General features: G+C 35.1%; 1 protein-coding gene across 7 annotated transcripts in view; it reads left to right on the top strand.

The window, feature by feature from the left end:
- Positions 1–20262, top strand: part of Pak3 (p21 (RAC1) activated kinase 3) — a 289473-nt gene that overhangs the window by 229885 nt on the left and 39326 nt on the right. For all 7 annotated transcript variants that reach the window (XR_004515782.1, XR_004515783.1, XM_033760113.1 and 4 more), the window contains 3 exons: positions 4248–4379; positions 4890–5055; positions 12597–12660. Coding sequence is in view for 5 of the 7 variants with exons in the window: in XM_033760113.1 (XP_033616004.1) it covers positions 4248–4379; positions 4890–5055; positions 12597–12660 (362 nt within the window). In the remaining 2 variants the exon portion in view is untranslated. The remainder of the gene's footprint in view (positions 1–4247; positions 4380–4889; positions 5056–12596; positions 12661–20262) is intronic.

Genomic DNA, 20262 nt, shown 5'->3' on the forward strand with positions numbered 1-20262 from the left:
GAGGCAGGTGGCGGAACCACTAAGCTAAATTCCCGGCCCACCATTTTAATTCTTATGTACATGGAACCACTCCCCACAATGAATGTAATCATTATGTACTGCAAACATGTAGTAATAAAAATGTTTTTACATATTAGATTTAGTAATTCTCAGCCTGGAAAGGTGTGAAAACATTACATCACTGACTCCTAAAAATACCACTGGGAAAACTCATTGAGCAAAACTTAATTTATTAATTGTACATACAAAAAACTAAGATACAGCATTATACATAGAGGCTTAGCAGTGTCTTAGAGAGGGCGTATAAGGAAAGAATATAGGTTCTTAGGGTCCCAACCATCTAATTCTGAAGCGAGACTTGAAAGGAAAGAAGCAAGTTAATATTGTACCCTGTTTATAGTAAAATAGCTTTGGATTAATGAGTATAGCAAGGTAAGTGCCTTGAGGTGAACTTTCATGAATAAACTGTTAGTAAAAAAAAAATCAATGTTTTTAATTGTTCTACAATAATTTTCTAGGAACAAGTATTTCCCAAAGTATCAGGCTAAGTTATTTTTGTTTATTCTCACTGCTGTTTAACATAAGAACAGTAAAAATATGTCTGTCTTGATATTTAACACAAGGAAAAGTAATGATGCCCCATTGCACTATTATTTATACTGGAATACAAATATATACCTATTCCAAGTACTTTCTCATACACAGTCAAAAAATTATGTTAATTTCAGTTCTCAGTACCAAGAATTGGTGTTTAGGTGGATTGCTGGGGAGTTAATGTTTTCTGGACTAACTACAATAAAAAAACATACTGTTCACTGAAGTCCACATATTCTTTCCAGCGAACCAACTAATATGCACGATTGTATTAAGTCTAAAGTAAGCAGACATATACATCTCAGTCTTCTCCCACAAACCTTCAGAGGACAAAATCTTTCAGGTTTTCTAATAGTCTCCAAAGTCCATCCTTGGAGATAGAATAGTGACAATAATGAAGAATGAGTGTGAAGAAATAGTGAAGTTTTTCAGATGGATTTTACCTATGAAGTAATAAGATTTGATATAAGTATCAAACATATTGAAGGACTCCCATATTCTACTTTCTGTTTTTGCTGTAAATTTCTGAAATGATTTTTGAATTTGAAATTATTTGGTTAAAAGAACATTTAATCTATGATTAAGTGTAAGTTCTTGAGAAATCCTTGTGAATACTAAATAATTTTTTCTAAATAAGAAAATCTACCATATAATTTGTCTTAATGTAGTTTCTAGAAATGCTAGATTTAAATAATTGACACATTATTATACTTAATGATTTAATAAGGTATTAGTTAATTTAGATTTTATAGTTTCATGTGGCTTTCTGGGGCTGATGATTTGTTTCTGTCCTCGAACACATTCATAGACCCACATAAAGCTTATTGTCCCTGGGTAACATTTATATTGCATACTGGGTAAAATAGCACCATTTTACATATAAGTAAGTACTTAGCTTATATGAAAGTTCGCCCTTCTACTGATGTGTGGGCATAAGATAGAGTAAAATATTCAGGAGCATAAAATCAAAGCAAATACCAATTATCTAAAGACAATTCTCCCTGGCACCCATTGAAGTATTCTCAAGTGTTAATGTTTCACAATAAGAAAGTGATTTTTGTTTTAAACTCTGGAAACTTGTTATCATTAACCTATGTTGCTATCCATATGGCCATAATGCAAAATAATATTCAGGGATAGTAACAGTATGATGACATGTGAACAAAATGGACAGTGAATGCTTACATTTTAAAAAAGATTACAGTAAAAAGACATGTTTCCGTTAACCTCCCTCAAAATACTTCTCCTCACTTTGAACATACTTATCCTATTAATCTGGCCATTTTCTGGAACTTTCTGGAAGCAGTTCTGGAAGTGTTCTTTTTTTTGTTTTTTGTTCCAGGGATTGAACTCGGGACCTTGCCCTTGTGAGGCAGGCCACCGAACCTCTAGCTAAATCCCCGGCCCAGGAAGTGTTCTTTTTCTGAGTATCTTAAGAGCTGTGATAAAAATATAGTGAATAATGCTGTTAAGTGCCATCTAATGGAAAGGCAAGCTCAAAAGCATTGCAATGTATCCTCGTCCATTTTATCACTGGATCTGGCACTATGTAACTTTTAGCTCTTCTCCAAACATCAAAATGATCATAAATGGTAAACATTTTGAATGAATTCAGGACATTTAGGTAACTATGACAATGCAAGTAATGATACTTACAAAAAAGGACTTCCAGAAATGCTTCAGAAAGTGGCAAGAATGATGTAATAAGTGGGCTGGAAGCAAGGGAAGTATTTTGAGGGGAATAAAATTGTAGTATGTTACTATAATATATTTTTTAAATTAAACTTTCACAATGTTTTTCAATCACATTTCATAGAGATACACAAATAAAAATTGAATGGTAGATAACTAAATTTAACTCTATAAACCTCTCAGCATGTTTATCAGGGAAGTCAAACATTCTTTTGTTTACTTATTGATACATTCTGCATATTGTTCCTTCTCACAATAGATAAATCTTGCTGGCTCTGATCAGATACATAATTACATCTTACTACTCTATTGTAGGTATTCATGTGATTTTACAAAATCTATATTAGAATTTTAACCATAGACTGAGGTCATACAATGTAATAAGTCTATCAATAGGATGCTTAAAACGACTTCAGAAACTTTGTTCTCAAAGAATAAAACTGAATGGTAGTAGGATGGGGATTTAGTTCAGTGGTGCTGCTGCCTGCCTCTCAAACGCAAGGTCCCAAATTCGATCCCCAATACCAAAAAATAAATTAATTAAAAATAAAAAGGATGGTAGTATTATCTTGGACAGTATACCTAATGGCATAACAAGAAAATAAATGCGAAAAAGAAAGCAAAATATAACACAAAAATAACAATACTGTCCCGTAATTGCCCTGTACAACAGAAATATAATGTAAACTACATAAATTTTCTAGTAGACATATTAAAAACCAAAAATAAAGAGGAGAAATTAGTTTTAATATGTTTTACCTCAGTACATTGAAAATATTATCACCTCAACATATCAATATTAACAATTATTGAAATATATTATAAATTTTTCCTATCTAATATACAATGCCAAAGATGTTTTTTATATTCATAATACATCTCAATTCAGACTGTCTGCATTTTAACTGTTCAATAGCCATATGTGGCTAGTGGCTGCCATATTGGGTGCTGCATTCTTATAAGTTGATGGTTTTGATACCTGAACATGCATCAGTATCACCTGCAAAGCTTTTTATGACACAGATTGTTGTACCCTACTTTCAGAATTTCTGATTCACAGGTATAGATGGAATCTGAGAATTTGAAGTTCTAAGTTCCTTGATGGTGCTAATCTAGGAACCACACATTGAGAACTATGATCATATTTCTTTCAAAATCTAACATTGCAACCATTGTGGGCGATGCATTAATGTGAACGATCAAGAACAGGCCTAAGTACCATGGTGGTTGTTAATTTGGTGGTGTTTTTCCAGCTTACAAATAATTGCAAAATAATGTTAACTTGTAGGTTAATACTGAGAATTATTTAAATTTCAGATAGATATTCCTTAGATCTTTGTGTCTGTTACTATTTTGAGTGCTTCTTTCCAGGAGGCTGGACAGGGAAGAAACATTTATTGGCTTGCTTGTTCTTAGTGAGTATTTACAGAGCTGTACTAATGCCATATCCATGTGCATGCTCTTACCTTTAGATTGAAAATAACCCTTTCCAAATTGACAAACTGTAAGTCAGCAAATTGACAATGTACTCAGTATAGATTTAAAGATTGAATGTGAATTCATTTTTAATGCATTCATTTATTTCAAAAATATTGAACTTTACCATATTAAGTGAATAACCATATCACTGTTTTTGAGCTCAGTAAAAAATAAAAATGATTCTTGGGCTGGGTATTTAGCTCAGTGGTGCTGTCACCTGCCTCACAAGCACAATGTCCCGAGTCCAATCCCCGGTACCAAAATAAATAAATAAATAAATAAATAAAATTTTTACATTTTTGGACCTTTCAACTATGACATGAATGTATTTCTGAATGTAAGCAAACCCTGCCCACCAAATTGTAGGTGGTTCTTTTCATTTGTAAAATATGTTGTTTCCTCCTATCCCACATGCATAAAGGTTTCATTTTTGAAGAAAAACAATGAGTAAATATCTGATCTTCAAACTATTTTTTCCTAAGAGTACAAAAACAGCATCTGAGCCTCCTTTAGCTCCTCCTGTATCTGAAGAAGAAGATGAAGAAGAGGAGGAGGAAGAAGATGACAATGAGCCCCCACCTGTTATTGCACCAAGACCAGAGCATACAAAATCAGTAAGTCACAAGTCATTATTTCTAAATGATTCGAGCGATGCCCTGTGGAACATAGAATATACTTAATCAACTGGTACCTATTGAATATCTGCTGTGTTCCCAGAACTAGAGTATAAGACAAAACACTGGTTTTGACAGTTCTTTTCAAGGATACCAAATTATCACTTTAAATAATTACATAATAATGTCAAAACACAACATGAATAGCTGTAAGTTAAAAAAACTGCTGCAGAAGTTAAAATAGGAAAGGTAGTCCATGTGAGCCAGACAGGAAGAATGGCATAAGCAGAGGCACCAAGACCAGAATTAATAGGGCCATGTATAAGAACCTCCAAAGATTAGCTCTCAAGATCTGTTAGTGACAGCGTACTTAAACGTACTTGAAGCTCTTTTTAAATAGAAAATAACTTATCTTTGAAAACTCATTGAAATGACAGTGCCTTGATGCCATACATTTATTCTTGTCTTTTGGCTTTTCCAGTATTAAGTGTAGGACTTTTTTTCTTTTAGATCTATACTCGTTCTGTGGTTGAATCCATTGCTTCACCAGCAGCACCAAATAAAGATGTCACACCACCTTCAGCTGAGAATGCCAATTCCAGTACTTTGTATAGAAATACAGATCGGCAAAGGAAGAAATCCAAGATGACAGATGAGGAGATACTAGAGAAGCTAAGTGAGTATTTTGCCATTATTCTTTTGTTCAGGAGAGGGCTTCTCAAAAACCATTTTGAAGCAGACTTTATTCCTTAGAAGTTTGAATCTGTTTGTATAAACTCCAGGGTCACTTAAGTCGAGATGAAAAGTTTGGGACTTATTATATATGTGTACCAGATCACTCCCATCCTCACACTCCTAATTTGACGAAATACTTTGACCTGAAAGAGTAAATTACAGTGAACACTTGACAACATACTCAGTAGTAAGTTTTTATTATCAAAAGAGATGAAATGGTCTGATGAAATATGATCACACTGCAAGGACTCCAACTAATGGATCATGATAGAAAAATCAACTTCATGTCCAACATAGTCCGTCAGTACTTGCAAGCACAAATAATGTGACCTTTCCCCTTAATTTAGAAGCATTTCTATATGGGGAGCAAGGTAGATCTTGTCTCATTGGTCTGTATATGCTTGTGCACCCACACTTGTTGCCCCAGTTTTACAAACACTCATACTATAGTCAGTGGTCTGGGTAAAAAGATTTTTTAAAAAATATGTTCTCTGCTGAAAAGAGTTAAAGGTCTGTGAATCACACATTGTAAACTCAGTCAAAATTGCTAGATATTAGCAATCAGTGCCCCCACTTAGGCTAACTCCTACTCATCCTTCAAAACTCAAGTTAAAAGTTTCCCTCCTTGAGGGAGCTTGCCTTGCCACCCCCCATGAGTTAAGAGCCTCTCTTCTTTACTACCTTTATCATAGTAAAAAGTCACATCATACTAGTATGTCTCCTTTGCTAGTCTGTGATCTTCTCCACAGCAGGAACTTTCTTTCCTGTATGTCCAACTCCTAGTAAATGTCTGTTATGTGAAGGTTGTCATCAAATGCTCACTGAGAATGTAGGGAGTTCCTAGTGTCTGTTCTCTATGTAAAAAAGCTTTGAGGACACAATGGAAAGATAATCTCTGTCATCAAGAATCATACATTGTCCTTGAAAGACACAATTTAATAGAATAATACAGTTAAACAATACCAGGCTATTTCTTTTAATGTAATTTTTAAGCTAAAACGTTCTGAGAAAAACAAGAGAGCAATTCCAACTGTAAGCCACAGGGAGGCTCTACAGCGGTGGTATTAGGACCATTTTGCCCTCCAGGCCATAGTTGACTCTGTCCAAAGACTGCTTCTGTAGTCACAATTCAGGGAGTGTTACTGACACCTAGGGGATAGAGGCTAAAGGTGCTTCTACAGTGCATAAAATCCTTGTCTTCCTTTCCCTTTCACAACAAAGTATTCAGCTGAAAAAGTCAATGGTGCTCAACTTGAGATCTGTGGAGCTGCACAGATCTGAAAAGGCAAAGTTTGGGATTGTAGCTGTCAGTGAGCACTCCCCACTTGAATCCCTGGACTTCATCAAACTGACTTTATACTATTAAATATCCTTCCATCGACCATTTGCTTTATTAATAACCATAATCCTCACTGACCAAGTACTTCTTATGCAGGCCACTTCACATACATTACAAGGTATATTTTATTTCAATATCCCTTGTAGTAGATTTGAATGTCCTTTTACAGATCACAGAAAGCAAGCTTTAAAAAATTTAAGTGAGCGAGTTACCAAACTAAGGAATGGCAGAGCCACAGTTTGATTTCATATTTATATGCCTTCAAGGCTTACATTTTTCTCATTACTCACTTTGCTTCTACATATCCCGACTATTTGTGTAAAATAGAAAGATGAAATGAAAGAAACACCTGGGTAATTTAAGTTCAATTATTGAGACAATTGCCCAAATTTATTTCTATATTTTGTACACATAGACATGACCTCGAAGATTATGTTTGCTTTTTAAAATCTTTGCTTTAGTAAAAGTAACCGCTATTTAGTATTTATTTCCAGTCTCAACAGAAATATTATAATGCAAATGCTTTATATACATTTTTAAATTAGTTGTGCAACAAGCATTATTTTCCTGAGTCGAAATCTTGCTTTGCTCATAAACTGTGATAGTACTAGAGCTGTGACCTTTATGATTTGTTGTTTATCCTCTTCTACCTTGAGCAACATGATGAAGAGGAGAAAGCAACAAGAATGCATATTTATTAAGTATCATGTAGCTTTTTTCTCTATTGGACTTCATGTTTGGATTTAGAGAGAATCATTTTCCTTCTAGCCCTATGACTGCCAACTTTACCTTGTATTTGTGGGTCTCAGCAGAGAACTTGCAGAGGAATGGGAAAGAGCTTCTTATGCAGTAAATCTGAGTTGATCTACCATCCAAGTCTGCATAGTTGGGCTTTCCAGCCCTCGCTCCACTATTTCCTTCTTGGTCCCTTCTTTCTTCCACTTAAATATTGGGTAACCTTAGACAAATCATCTAACCCGAGCCTCTATTTCTTAGCCGTTAAGTGGGCATATGAATCATAACTATATTTTAGAGCTTTGTCTACAGGATGTATTTTTAGGGAGCTCATACAGTTAAGAGAACAGTATCAGAGTCAGAGTCAGAAAACCCAGATTCAAATCACAGAACTTTTGTACTATCAGTATCACTTTGAGCCAGTTATTTAATTTTTCTGGGCCTCTGTTTCCTCATTTAAAAAGTTGAGATCAATCCAGGCATAGTGCTGGAGCGCCTGTGATCCCCAGCACCCTGGGAGACTTGGGAAGCAGAATTTGAACAGAAGGGCTGTAGATGTAACTCAGTGTGAAGGCCCTTAATTCAATCCCCAGTACCACTGAAAAGAAAAACTTAAATTATAATAGTACCAACTTCATACCATTTGATAATCAAGAATAATGCATGTAAAAACCTCGTAAGTGTACCTGGTACATAGTAGGTGCTCAATAAATGATAATTATTTCATTGCATGAGTGTAAAGCCTTAATAACATAATACAATGCAACAAGCTTTGAAATGGATCATAGCAAAATCTGAATCATAAACACAGACTAGCTTTATGTACTTAGGAAAGTCATTTAACCTCTCTGAACTTTATTCACTTAATCTGAGAAATGGAGATAATAATGGTACCTACATACCAGGGGTTTTGTGAAAGCTAACTGAATTAAAATATATAAGACATCTAGCCCAGTAAATAGTAGCATAAAATTATCATACTATTTTTACAACATGAAAGTATATTTTTCAGTACAAAAAAATGAAGGAATAGGGTTTTATAGTAGAACAGAATGTTGGAAATTGAAACTAAACTCCTGTGTATGGTCCCTGTACAGAAGTCATTGAAAGCCTGGCAATCAAGGGTGCTGTTAGAGCTTGGGGACAGAGTATATGTGCCTGTGCTTTAACCAGGGGGATGTGGCAGGGATGTGGAGGAATGGCCAGCAGTCCATAGCAGAGTGGCCCCCACAAACACCAGAAAAAGGAAACAACAGCCTCCTCACCTTCTGTCTCAGGGATCTATTTGGCTGGAGGTGGGAAACCCAAGCCATAGAGCTACTATCTTCCATAGAGACACTGATCGTGGGGGCCAGGCCAAGGCATCACTAATGGCTGAAATGAACTGATCATCTCTCCGTTTTACACAGACAAATAGCCTGGGTCTGGCTTGTTCATTGTGGCCTGTCTGGGCCTGTTGGAAAGTAAAGAAAGAAACCCCTACTTTCTAGTGAACAATTTTGAAAGGTGCTGTCAGCAAAATTGGGCGAAGCAGAAAATTTGTCCTCAGTCTCCCTTCTACAACATCACAATCATTTACTCCTCTTTTCCTCCCCGCCACAAGCATTGCCCACTCAAAACTTATTTCCCTAATTTATCCTCAGATAGAACTGGTATTTAATTTAGAGAATTATTTTAGTTTTTTCCTCAGAAATCAAAATCTGCATTATGCCAAAGAGGTAATCTTTAAACAGTGGAAGTCTAACATAGTTTAATATGTCAGAGAATATATTGATGGGCTTTTCTGCCCCTCAAACCACAACATGAATCCTATTTTCCAATACCAGAGTGATTTCTTAAAACCTCATACTTTAAAATGACTGATTTATTTTCTAGTTAACAAATCGCTGGGCAGGAAATTATTCTGATATTGCTATCATTTTTTTATTTTGATCTTGATATGCTTTTTCCCACTTTTTTCATATTATGTCACAATAATTTTCCTTTACATTTTTCATTAAATTTATTGGTACATTTTAGGTATACAATACAGTTACATTAATCATCAGGATCTTGCATCTTTACTACTTTTTTGTAATTTATAAAAGCAAATTATAAAGACTCTTGTGAAAGAGATTGGAAGACACGAAAACAGCTCGAGATGTACTAAGCTACCTCATCTTTGACAAAGGAGCTGACCGTCCCCACTGGAGGAAGAGACCACTTTAAAAGCTTATTTTATGACTCAGAATTGTAAACAAGGCCTCTTGCACACTTGCTTAACTAATATCAGTAGATGGCAGCACACCCTCTCCTGTCAGAGGTCGTGGGTGTGGGGATACCATTTTATTAGAAAAGTAGTTAAGTGCAGGAAGAGAATCTCATCAAAATGGCTGTCTTTTTGTAATCCTCATGAAATGTTTTATTTCCAGGTGTTATATTTTTCTCCACATGCTGTGGATCTAAAGATTGAATAATTTACTACCATAAATACTTATTAATGAAACCTCGCCAATTGGAAGTGGCCATAATTCAGAAAGAAGCTTAGGCTGAAGTTTATTTTCTTTCCATCAGTGCAAAGAAAAGAGTTTGGTCAGCAGCCTTGTGGTAAAACTGCCTTAGAAAACTATAAACTACTTAATAAAACTGTGGTTTCAAATGACTTTAAAAATCAACTTTTCATTTAAAAATATGATCCAGGCACTTAATGGTTAGTAATTGACTTGCAGAAGTATGGCTTTCAGTGATATGAAAATCTGCTTGACAATTCAAAAACTAAAAGAGCAACTCAGAAATTGCTAAGTCAGTGGAATCCTATAGATATCGCACAAGAAAAATATATTCTTTGACCTACTTTGAACTACAGGACATTTAAATTTTCTGTTTGAGTTTAATTCAATAAATATTTAGTGAGGGTCTGATATATTCCATCCACAGCACTGTGTGAGGAAGCACTTAGGATACAAAAGTGAATGAGATATGCCTCTTGTCCTCAAGACACATTCTGAAAGGGGATGTCAAACCAGTAGAAATATTATGTATTAAGAATAGCAAGAGCTAAACAGAGGGAGGAAAATATATTAATGATTCTGTTTAGAGTTAGAGAAAAAAGGAGTTATTAACTTTATTCCAAGGGATCAAGGAGGGCTTCCTAGAAGAGACAACATCTAAGCTGATGAATAGGAGCTTGCCTGGACAAAGTGTGGAAATAACATTCTAGGTAAAGAAGACTTGAAGACATGTGTTTAAGAACTCTAACTTATTCAGTGTTACTTGAATAAAATATCGGTGGTAGAAGGATTTGTTGGAGTGGTAGGAGAGGCATCTAAACTGTTAAATAGAAGCTGGTCATGAATTACAGTTAGTTTATTAAGGTCAGAGCCTAAAGCTTTAGTGGTGAAAGATGAGATAGAGAAGATGGAGAGAGATATTGAGGAAAATTGCATTCCATACTAAGGATTTGGGTCTTGCCCGTGGATGTTAGGGAACCATCAAAGTATCTTAAATCAAAGAATCACATGATTTGATCAGGTCTATACTTGGAATGTTGTGATAGAGGGGTAGGGCCTAAACTGGAATGAGCAAAAGAAAGAAACAAAAGTCCAGTTAGGACACTTTTGGAATAGCCCAGGCAAAAGATGATGAGCACCCCATGAAAGCTACATTAATAAGGAAAGGATAAAGTCAGAAGGTCTCCAGGAAGTCAACAGATAAAGGATAAGGGGCTGTGACTTGACAGGCAACTGCAAGCGGGTAGTGCAAGTAAGGGATGAGTCATGAGTCAACCATGACTTTCTTAGGAGGCTACTGAGTGTGTGGATTGACAGTGCCACTGACTGAGATTGGAAATACAAGACAAAATGTATTATTATAATTCGTATTTAACCTAACTGAAGCATGGACATTCACCATTAAAAACAAAAACAAGGAACCCCAACAACCTGATAAATAATCCCTGAGTGAAGCATTTAATTGATTACTTTTCTCAAGGTAGACTGTCTATGTCTGTTATTAGATCTGAATTAATTTGTCCACTATCCTAGAGAGTGTAGATCATGGTGTAAATTAGCTTTAGGTATTAGCAGTACTACAGTATAGCACTTGAATACATAGATTTCTTTTTTTTGCTACTGGGTACCGGGAATTGAATCCAGAGCATTTGCACTGAGTTACATCCCCAGGCCCCCGTGTTTCTATATTTTTTATTTTGAGACAGGATCTTGTTATGTTGCAGAATTTGCTAGACTGGGCTTCAACTTATGATCCTTCTGCCTCAGACTCAGAGAGTGCTGGGACTATAGACATATGCTACCACGCCCAGCTTTAATACATATTTATTTGTTCTCATTCATTTTCGTACCACCCACTGTTCTAGGCATTGAGGTTAAAAAGATGAAAAGACAAATTTTCTGACCTCAGGAAAAAGTTACATTAGAGGGATCAGAGACGACTTTACAAATAATTCTTTGAGGTTATATTTAAAAGATAATTAGCTCTTCCTGAGGTGGATAAGGGAAAAAGAAAAGGGAAATGGGAAAGCATATGTAAAGGCCTATGCAATGGGTAGTAATAGCATTAGTGAGATCTAAAAGAGGAGGAATGGAGAGAGAGAAAAATGTGAAGTTAGCCTGGTTAGGCAGGAGCCAGATGGTGCTGGCTGGTAAATGGTCTTCCACACTGAACGGAATTTGATCCTGTAATGAAGGGAAACTTTTGAGCCCAGGGTTGATTTTGGAAGCTAAAGAGTGATAGGGAGGAACTACTAACAGGTATAAGGTTTCTTTTTGGAATGATGAAATTTTCTAAACTTAGATCATAATGATGTTGGCACACATCTATAACTATATTAAAAACCATTGAATTGCACACTTTAAATAGGTGAAGTTCACAGAAAGTGATGCTGTCCAAATGTTTGGAGCCCTAGTAGGGCCCTAGGTGCATGGTTGTGTTTCTAAAAAGCATTAGTCTCATTTTTTATCAGACTTTGTTCTTATCCCTCCCCCACTGTCCCAGAATGCTGAACTACATGCATAGCAATTACTCAATAGATATTTATTCAGCAGAACTAAATGTAGTATAGTGATCAACTTTACTCAAATTTAAAAAGATAATAATTATATTAAATGGCATGTACATTTTTTAGGTTTATCTATTAAACTCTGATCATTTTATGAGAACATTTTATAAATTTTGGATTATAACCAGTCCTTTTTTGTTTCCCAAACATCATTAATTTTGGAGAAAAGCAGCACGGGTTATTATTACTACTTTAACTAATATATTGCAATTTGTCTTTTGAAATAAAAAGTAACACATTCCATATAATTTGTAAAAATCATGTGAGAGTATTTAACTAATGTTTTTGTCATTGACTTTATCATCTTCATTTTTGAAGGGAAATTGATCAATCTTTTAATCTCTCCCCCTAGGAAGCATTGTGAGTGTTGGGGACCCAAAGAAAAAGTACACACGATTTGAAAAAATAGGTCAAGGGTAAGTGATTGTTATTTGAAATATGAAAAAATGACCACCAACAGCATATTAAAATTCAGTAACAATGAATTTCTGGTAATTTATGCTTCTTATTTCCTGGATTATCTTTGTGTTTTACATTCTTGATTTTGGCCTTTCCAGCTGGCAGGCTGACTGTTAATTAGCCTAGGAACACAGCCTGCTGGAATCTTCAGTATCTTTGAAATGGAAGTAAATTTTGTAAGAACACTGTATTCCCATAGAGTTAACAGATTCAAACTAATTTACCTAGAAAAGGAATGGAATTATAGAAGCATCTGTCTTTTATAAAAACTTCCTTTATCCTGCTCCTCCACTCAAAAACACACACAAATATCCATATGCATGATGGAGTTAAGATTCTGTTTCTTTATTACATTGGAAAGTGACAGAGTGAGGGTGGGGAAAGTCCTTATTGAATGACCCAAAATTGGGCAGATGTGACTGAATACAGAAGAACCATATCAATAATCCCTAAATGGGTTGGGGTACATCTTTTTCACATTGTATACTTGTCAAATATAAAGATTTCCGAGCCTCCCGGCTAGACACTTGATTCAGAAATCTGGCATGGACTCCAGAAATCAGAGCTTTGCAAAAGTTCCTCAAGTCTTCCTGATCATCAGCTAGACAAAGGAGCCATAGTGTTGTGTCACTCACTAGGGCTGAAGGTACCAGTGTCATCAGTTTTGCAAGTCATCTGTAACTAGGTATCTCTGTCAGGCCTAGAGTGAGAGGCAGGAGGCTACGAGTAGGCAACAAAGAAAAGCTTTGTTTAAAGCTTTGTTTAAATATATACACAAACCTCAACTCATTTTATTCATGCCCAAAAGGTAAATACCACAAGTTGAGTAGAAAAGATAATGTTATGTACTAAGAGAGCTTGGAAAATAAAAGCTGGATTTTAGATTTTATTGTAACTTGCTTGGGTCTCAGGCAGAGCTAACAATAAAGGAGAGACATGTACCTAGCATAGAAACACCACTCCAGATATTTGTTGTTCAATAGGTTGACTAAATTTAATTGTTGAGCATTTGAAGTGTGGCTAGTCTAAATTGAGGTGAACTCCAAGTATAAAATGCACAATTTATTTCAGAAAGATAATATGAGAAAAGAATATAAAATATCTCATTGATAAAGTGTATTTTGGTTCCATGTTGAGATGATGCATTTGTTGAGTTAAATAAAATTAATTAAACTTTTTAAAGATTTTAAAATGTAGCTCTGGAAAATTTTAAAATAATGCATACTACATTGTTTTTTAAAATATTTTCCTTTTTTAATTGACATAATAATTTTATATTTATTTGTGATCATGTTTTATTTCAACACATGCAAACATTGCATAATGTTCAAATCTGTGTATTTGTATCTCCTGAAACATTTGTCTATCACTTTTTTGTCCTGAAAACATTCAAAATCCTGTGCTGAAAGCATTCAGATCCTTTCTTCTGATTTTTTAAAAATATGCATTACATTATCATGAATTGCAATCATCATACTATGCAACAAAACACAGAACTTACCTCTCCTATCTAACTATAACTTGCTACTTATTGACCAACTTTTCCCCAACTCTCCTTCCCTTCTACTTTCCCTAGCCTCTTGATAACCATTATTTTGCTCTCAACTTCATTACACTTATGATTGAATCCATGTGGTATTTATGTTTCTGTGTCTGGTTTACTTCACTTAAAATAATATTTTCCAGTTTCATCCCTATTATCACAAGTGACAAAATTTCATTTTTTATGTCTGAAATAATATTCCATTGTGAGTATTATTTTATCTATTCATTAGTTGAAAGATTATTATGTTAATTCCATTTCTTGGCTGGTGTAAATAGTGCTTCAATAAACATGGGAGTACAGATGTCTTTGACTGATAAGAAACATACTGGTTTTATTTTCTTTGAATATTTATCCAGCAATGGGATTCCAGGACCATATGGTAGTTCTATTTTTAATTTTTCGTGTAACCTCCATACTGTTTTCCATAGTGGCTATACTAATTTACATTACTACGAAGGAGATATAAGAGTACACTTTTCCTCATATCTACCCCAGCAATTGTTGCTTTTTGTCTTTTTGCTAATAATCATTTTTACTGGAATGAGTTAATACTTCTTTTTAGCTTTGATTTTCATTTCTCTAATGAGTACTGATATTGAGCATTTTTTCCTTATACCTGTTAGTCATTTGTATGGCTCTATTTTCCATTTTTAAATTAGATCATTTTTTATTGAGTTGAGTACTTATGTATTCTGCATATTAACCCCTTATCAGATATATAGTTTGAAAATGTTTTCTGTCATATTATATGTTGTCTGTTTATTCTGTTGATTGTTTCTTTTGCTATGCAGAAGTTTTTTAGTTTTATGAAATCAAATTTGCCCAATTTTTGTTTTTCTTTCTAACTACTTATTTATTTATAAAGTGCTTTTTTTACAGATATTTTCGGGAGGTGAGAATGAGAGATATTTTAACTCTGTTTTGATCTTTCATTCCCACTAAGACCCAACTAAGCCAAAAATAGCATTGAATTTAAAAAGGAAAAATAAAGTAAGAGATAGTTTCAAGAGTCTTCCAGGTAATTAAGCAAGACTAATTCTTTTAAGGATAAGGATTAGACCACCAAGCAACTTCATATACCAAGGAGATGTCTCCTTCTGGCTATTTATACCTCTGACTTCTAAAGGTGAAAAGCCAAGTTCTTTATTTTTGAGTACCTTTGTAAAGTCTTTATAATCTAAAATGAAAAATCAAAGCAGAAATCCTTCTTGCCTCTGCAGAAATATCTAATGTAAATTCCCAGAAAGTTCACCATTTTAAAGAATGATAAAACCCACATTTCACTCATAGGTCCAGCAAACATTTGTATAAGTCCTTAGAGGATAAGGAGAGCTTATTTTATTCCTCTTTTTGTCTCTTTCAAGGTCTAGCACACACTTTGCACTTAGCAGGCCCTCAAAACAATTGTTTACAGTCGTGATCTTCTGCCACTATTACTTTGGTCAGATTCAAAGTTTAGCTACAGAGCTTCCCCTGTCTGCCGCTCCCCTGGGACTGTTTTTGCCTTAATAAATATTTGTTGAACTAATGAAAGTGTTTGTCTTTCTACCTCTTCCTTTTCGGTATCCTCTGTCATTTTGTGCGTATATACATGTCTGTCTTGCTTGTTCTGTTTCTGTCTGTGTTTCTCTTGTTTCCTCAGTGTGTCTTCATCTCTTTTTGTCTCTTGCAATGACTTGGTCTTTGTCATCACATCTTATTCTTTATCCTTTGGGCATTTGTGTATATTGCATATCTGTCTTCTTAATGTCTGCTGGTTTTACTTCTACCCATTTCCGCATATGTAACCAGCCAAATGGTCATAATATCAAATCAATGTATATTTTTAAAATAACATTTGAACCAGGCATGGTGGTGCATGCCTGTAATCCCAGCACTCGAGGAGGCTGAGGCAGGAGAATCACCATGAGTTCAAGGCCACTCTAAACTACATAATGAGGTCAAAAGCAGCCTGGATTACACAGTGAGACCCTGTCTGCACAGAAAAAAAACCCTAATAAATAATATAAAAATAAATTTTGAGGTATAAGCTAATAATTTAAATCTATTTATTTACTATGATTTTATCATTTATGTAATTTAATAATTTTCTGTTTGTTCTTAACAAATTCTTGTTAAGTCTTCAAAGGAATGAGCAAAAGTTTTTTCTTTTTAGATTTAAAAAACCACTTATATTAACTTTGTTTTTACTTACTCTCAACCAATTTTGCATGAATTATTGGCCTAAGTTAAGCAAACTAGTTTCAACTTTCAATATATAAAACTTTTATTTTCATTTTATTAAGTTTGAGTTTTTTATTGTTTTTTATTTGCTGTTCCTATTTTTATGGTGCCATTTAAAATCATGTCAGTAATCATTTGGTGCTAGGAATGGTCAACACCAGTATTCCATTTTTAGCTTCAGGGAGCATAACAGCTCACTCCTGGACAAGAATTTGTGAGAAATCACTTCATTAATTAATCATCCACATCTAGTTGGGAAACTAAATTTTTCCAGTATGGGTTTCTGCCATCCAAGCTTTCAGGACTGGGGTCAGTGAAGTGGGCTCTATAATCCCTAAATCAAGTTCAAAATTTCATGTCTAATCATTTGAAGCTATCATGGTAATTTGAAGGCTAAAAATAATATTATTTCACTAGATTTGCTCTGAAGTGTTCTGTACTTAGCCTCCAAATCAGACAATTAGCCCAGGTGCACACAAAGTTGAAATGGAAGAAATGAATGGAGGGAGGGAGGGAGGACATGAATTTACCAGAAATGTATTTGGTGGAAACTATATAATCTTCACTCTCTGGGATGAGAATCAAGACTTGTCATGTAGAGGTACAAGATCCCAACAATGAATGTAACTGTACTGTATCCCTAAAATGTACCAATAAACTCAATTAAAGCTGAAAAAAATAAAATAAAATACACACACACACAAAAAAACACTATATTTTATAAATAGGGAAGGTGAAACATCAAAATCAAATATTTATATTCAGTCACATGATTAGCAATCCTGTAATAATTCCTGAATAAGCAGTAACTATGCAACAGGGGGCTGAATTTACTCGTGTTGGCAGCTGTCCTCCCAGATTTCTCATTAATATATTTGAATTCATTTTAAGGTCTTTTCTTAAATGAGAATGCATTGAAAAACAAATACCTTTGAACTTTCATGTTCATATTAGATTTTCTCTTCAACAGTAAAACAGGAACATTTTGTGAAGAAGAAGTTAGAAGAAATGGTTTAGATCACTTTAACTCACAGCTTTTTCAATTCAGTGAACTTTTGTTGAGTGCCCACTTTTCTGGATTAGTTGCTTTCCGTTACTGAAACAAAATACTCAACACCCTCAACTTGAAGGAGAAGAGATTTGTTTTACCTCACAGTTTCAGGTTTGATCCATGCATGGCTCTTTGGCTCCAAGGCAGAAAAAACATGGAGAAATCCCTGGTGAAGAAAAGCTGCTCACCCCATGGAAGCCAGGAAACAGAGAGAGTAGGGAGTTTGAAAGAGCCAAGAATATACCCTTCCAGGTTATGTCTGTAGTGACTCACCTTTTCTAACCAGGTCCTACCTTGTAGCAGCACATTCGGCTATGAACTCATCAATAGACTAATCTACCGATGAATTTGGGACCCACATGATCCAATCACTTTCCAAAGCCCCACTTCTGAACACATGAGACTTTTGGGAGACATTTTTAAAATCTAAACTATAGCATCTACTATGTGTGATGCAGAGTAGTAAAGAATGGGGCCCTGGGAGTCCACAATGACTTCTGTGTCCATCAAAGAAGATAGATAGAAGAGACTGTATCAAGAAGTAAGCTGAATCGCACCCATACACATGCCTTTCCCCTACTTTTTTTGCATGACTCATCTTCACCATCATTTATCCCATGAATCCCACTTCAGCTGCCTTGGTTTTAATTGATCTTTTTTGTCTTCTGTCCTGAACCCTAGAGATTATACATGTGCAAGCATGCATTTATTCCTTACATATCAGCTTGTCTACACATGCTAAATTGCTTGAAACTTTGAAGACCAAAGATAAATAAAATGAGAGTTTTGGGAAATATTTAAGAAAAAAAAGAGCCAAGATTCTGAAACCAGAAAGCTATGGACAAATTATTTAAGTTTTTTAAACATCAGTTTTCTAATTCATAGTAAAGCAGAATATCTTCTAAAGTTGTGAAACTGGTAAACAAGAGAAGGCATTTAAACTGCTTAGAATAGTAGCTGGCATGTAGTTATATACTCAGTCAATGCTAGTTATCATTGGTGGGGAAAGACAAATCCATGTACAATTATTATGAAGAGCAGGATATTGTAATGCAGTTAGAAAAAGCTAAGGGGATTGCAAGGGAGACACGATTTTCAGCCAGGTAAAGGGTACAATAAAACATTATTAGAGGAGGGTACCTTTGAGTAGTGACCTGAGAATATGTAGGAATTTAACAAGTGAAGATTATAGAAAATTTCATTTGAGGAAATCAAATGAATATTTTCTTTAGGCTATAGATTTTATTCACTGTGGTAGCCATAGGGCAGTTTTGCCTGTGGCAAAACTTTTAGAGCTTTTAATTAGTCAGACAGCCTGTAGCAACACAGGGACTGAATATTCCCCACTACTGGCCTAGAGTCTGCAAGTGTCTGGTATAGAATAAATATTTCCCCTCTCCTACCCTCCTCTTCTCTGCCCTTTTTCCTTCCCTTTGCCCTTCTCTTTTTCCTTCCTTTCCTCTCCCCACCCCTCTCTCTCCAGCCCCCACCTCCCTTTTTGAGACAGGGTCTGAGTTGTCCAGACAGGACTTTGACTTGCCTTTCTCCTGTTTCCGCCTCCCAGAGAGCTGGGATTATAGGCATCAGCCACCACATCCCACTCAATCAATACTCAGTATTTGTTGAATGCACATTGAGAAGACATGAAGAATGACATCAATGACACCAGTTCTGTAGACAATCAAAATTCCGAAGGCTGGGCATTTGGCTCAGTGGTTCTGCTTCCTGCCTAGCAAGCAGCACAGGGGCCGTAGTTTGATCCCCGGTACCACACACACACACACACAAAAATAAATAAATAAAAAGTCCAACTTGCCAGGACAGTTAACTGGAAATAATGTTAGCAAGTTAGTTTAGCAATATATTATGAAACATTGAGAGATACAGATGACATTGTGTTTTTATCTGTTAAATTCTTTTGAACAGGTAACAATTGGATGTGCTATAACATTGGGAAGGTAAAGAATAGACAGTAAAATGTTGGTCATTTCAGCACTTGTCCTTCAGCCTTTCAGAAAAAAACTACATTACTTTCCCATGGAATACTGTCACTGATGTTCTGTGTATATGCATGCAGACAGTCCCCATATATGCTTAAATACGAGGAGATTCATGAAAAACTTTTTAAATTTTTTACTCACCTGAATACATAAACTGATGTATAAATAAATGATTGGATACCTACCTATGGTGTCTAACTTGATTTACTCCCATTTAAATATTTAAGACCATATTATATAAAATAATATATTAATTTGGATTTTTCTACTGTCACATTTCACAAGCAGTAGTTTTCACAATCTTTCTAGAACTCAGCATCAGTTTTTGTAATCACTGCAGCCCTTTTTGAATCTTCCAGTGGTCATCCAAATATCACCTAACTTCCATCTGAGATCTTTGAAAATTTGAGTCTACATATGATTCTGCCTTAGATATTTTATTACTGTCACAATTTCCCAGTCACACAACACTAAGATGAATGTTTTCTGAGTCTATCCTGTAGATCTATATTTCAATCTTCATAACAACTATCTACTATATCATTCCTTAAAATTTCTATTGCAAATTTCCAAATGTACACAAAAGTAGAGAAAATAGTAGAGGAACCCTCATATCCCCATCACCCAGATTCAACATTTATCTATGAATGTGTGTGTTTGTGTGTGTGTGTGTGTGTGTGTGTGTGTGTGTGTGTGTTTGGTACTGGGGATTGAACTTGGGACTTTGCACTTGTGTGGC

This window comes from Fukomys damarensis, unplaced genomic scaffold, assembly GCF_012274545.1.
Source record: "Fukomys damarensis isolate Sample0158 unplaced genomic scaffold, DMR_v1.0_HiC HiC_scaffold_39, whole genome shotgun sequence".
Classification (NCBI taxonomy): domain Eukaryota; kingdom Metazoa; phylum Chordata; class Mammalia; order Rodentia; family Bathyergidae; genus Fukomys; species Fukomys damarensis.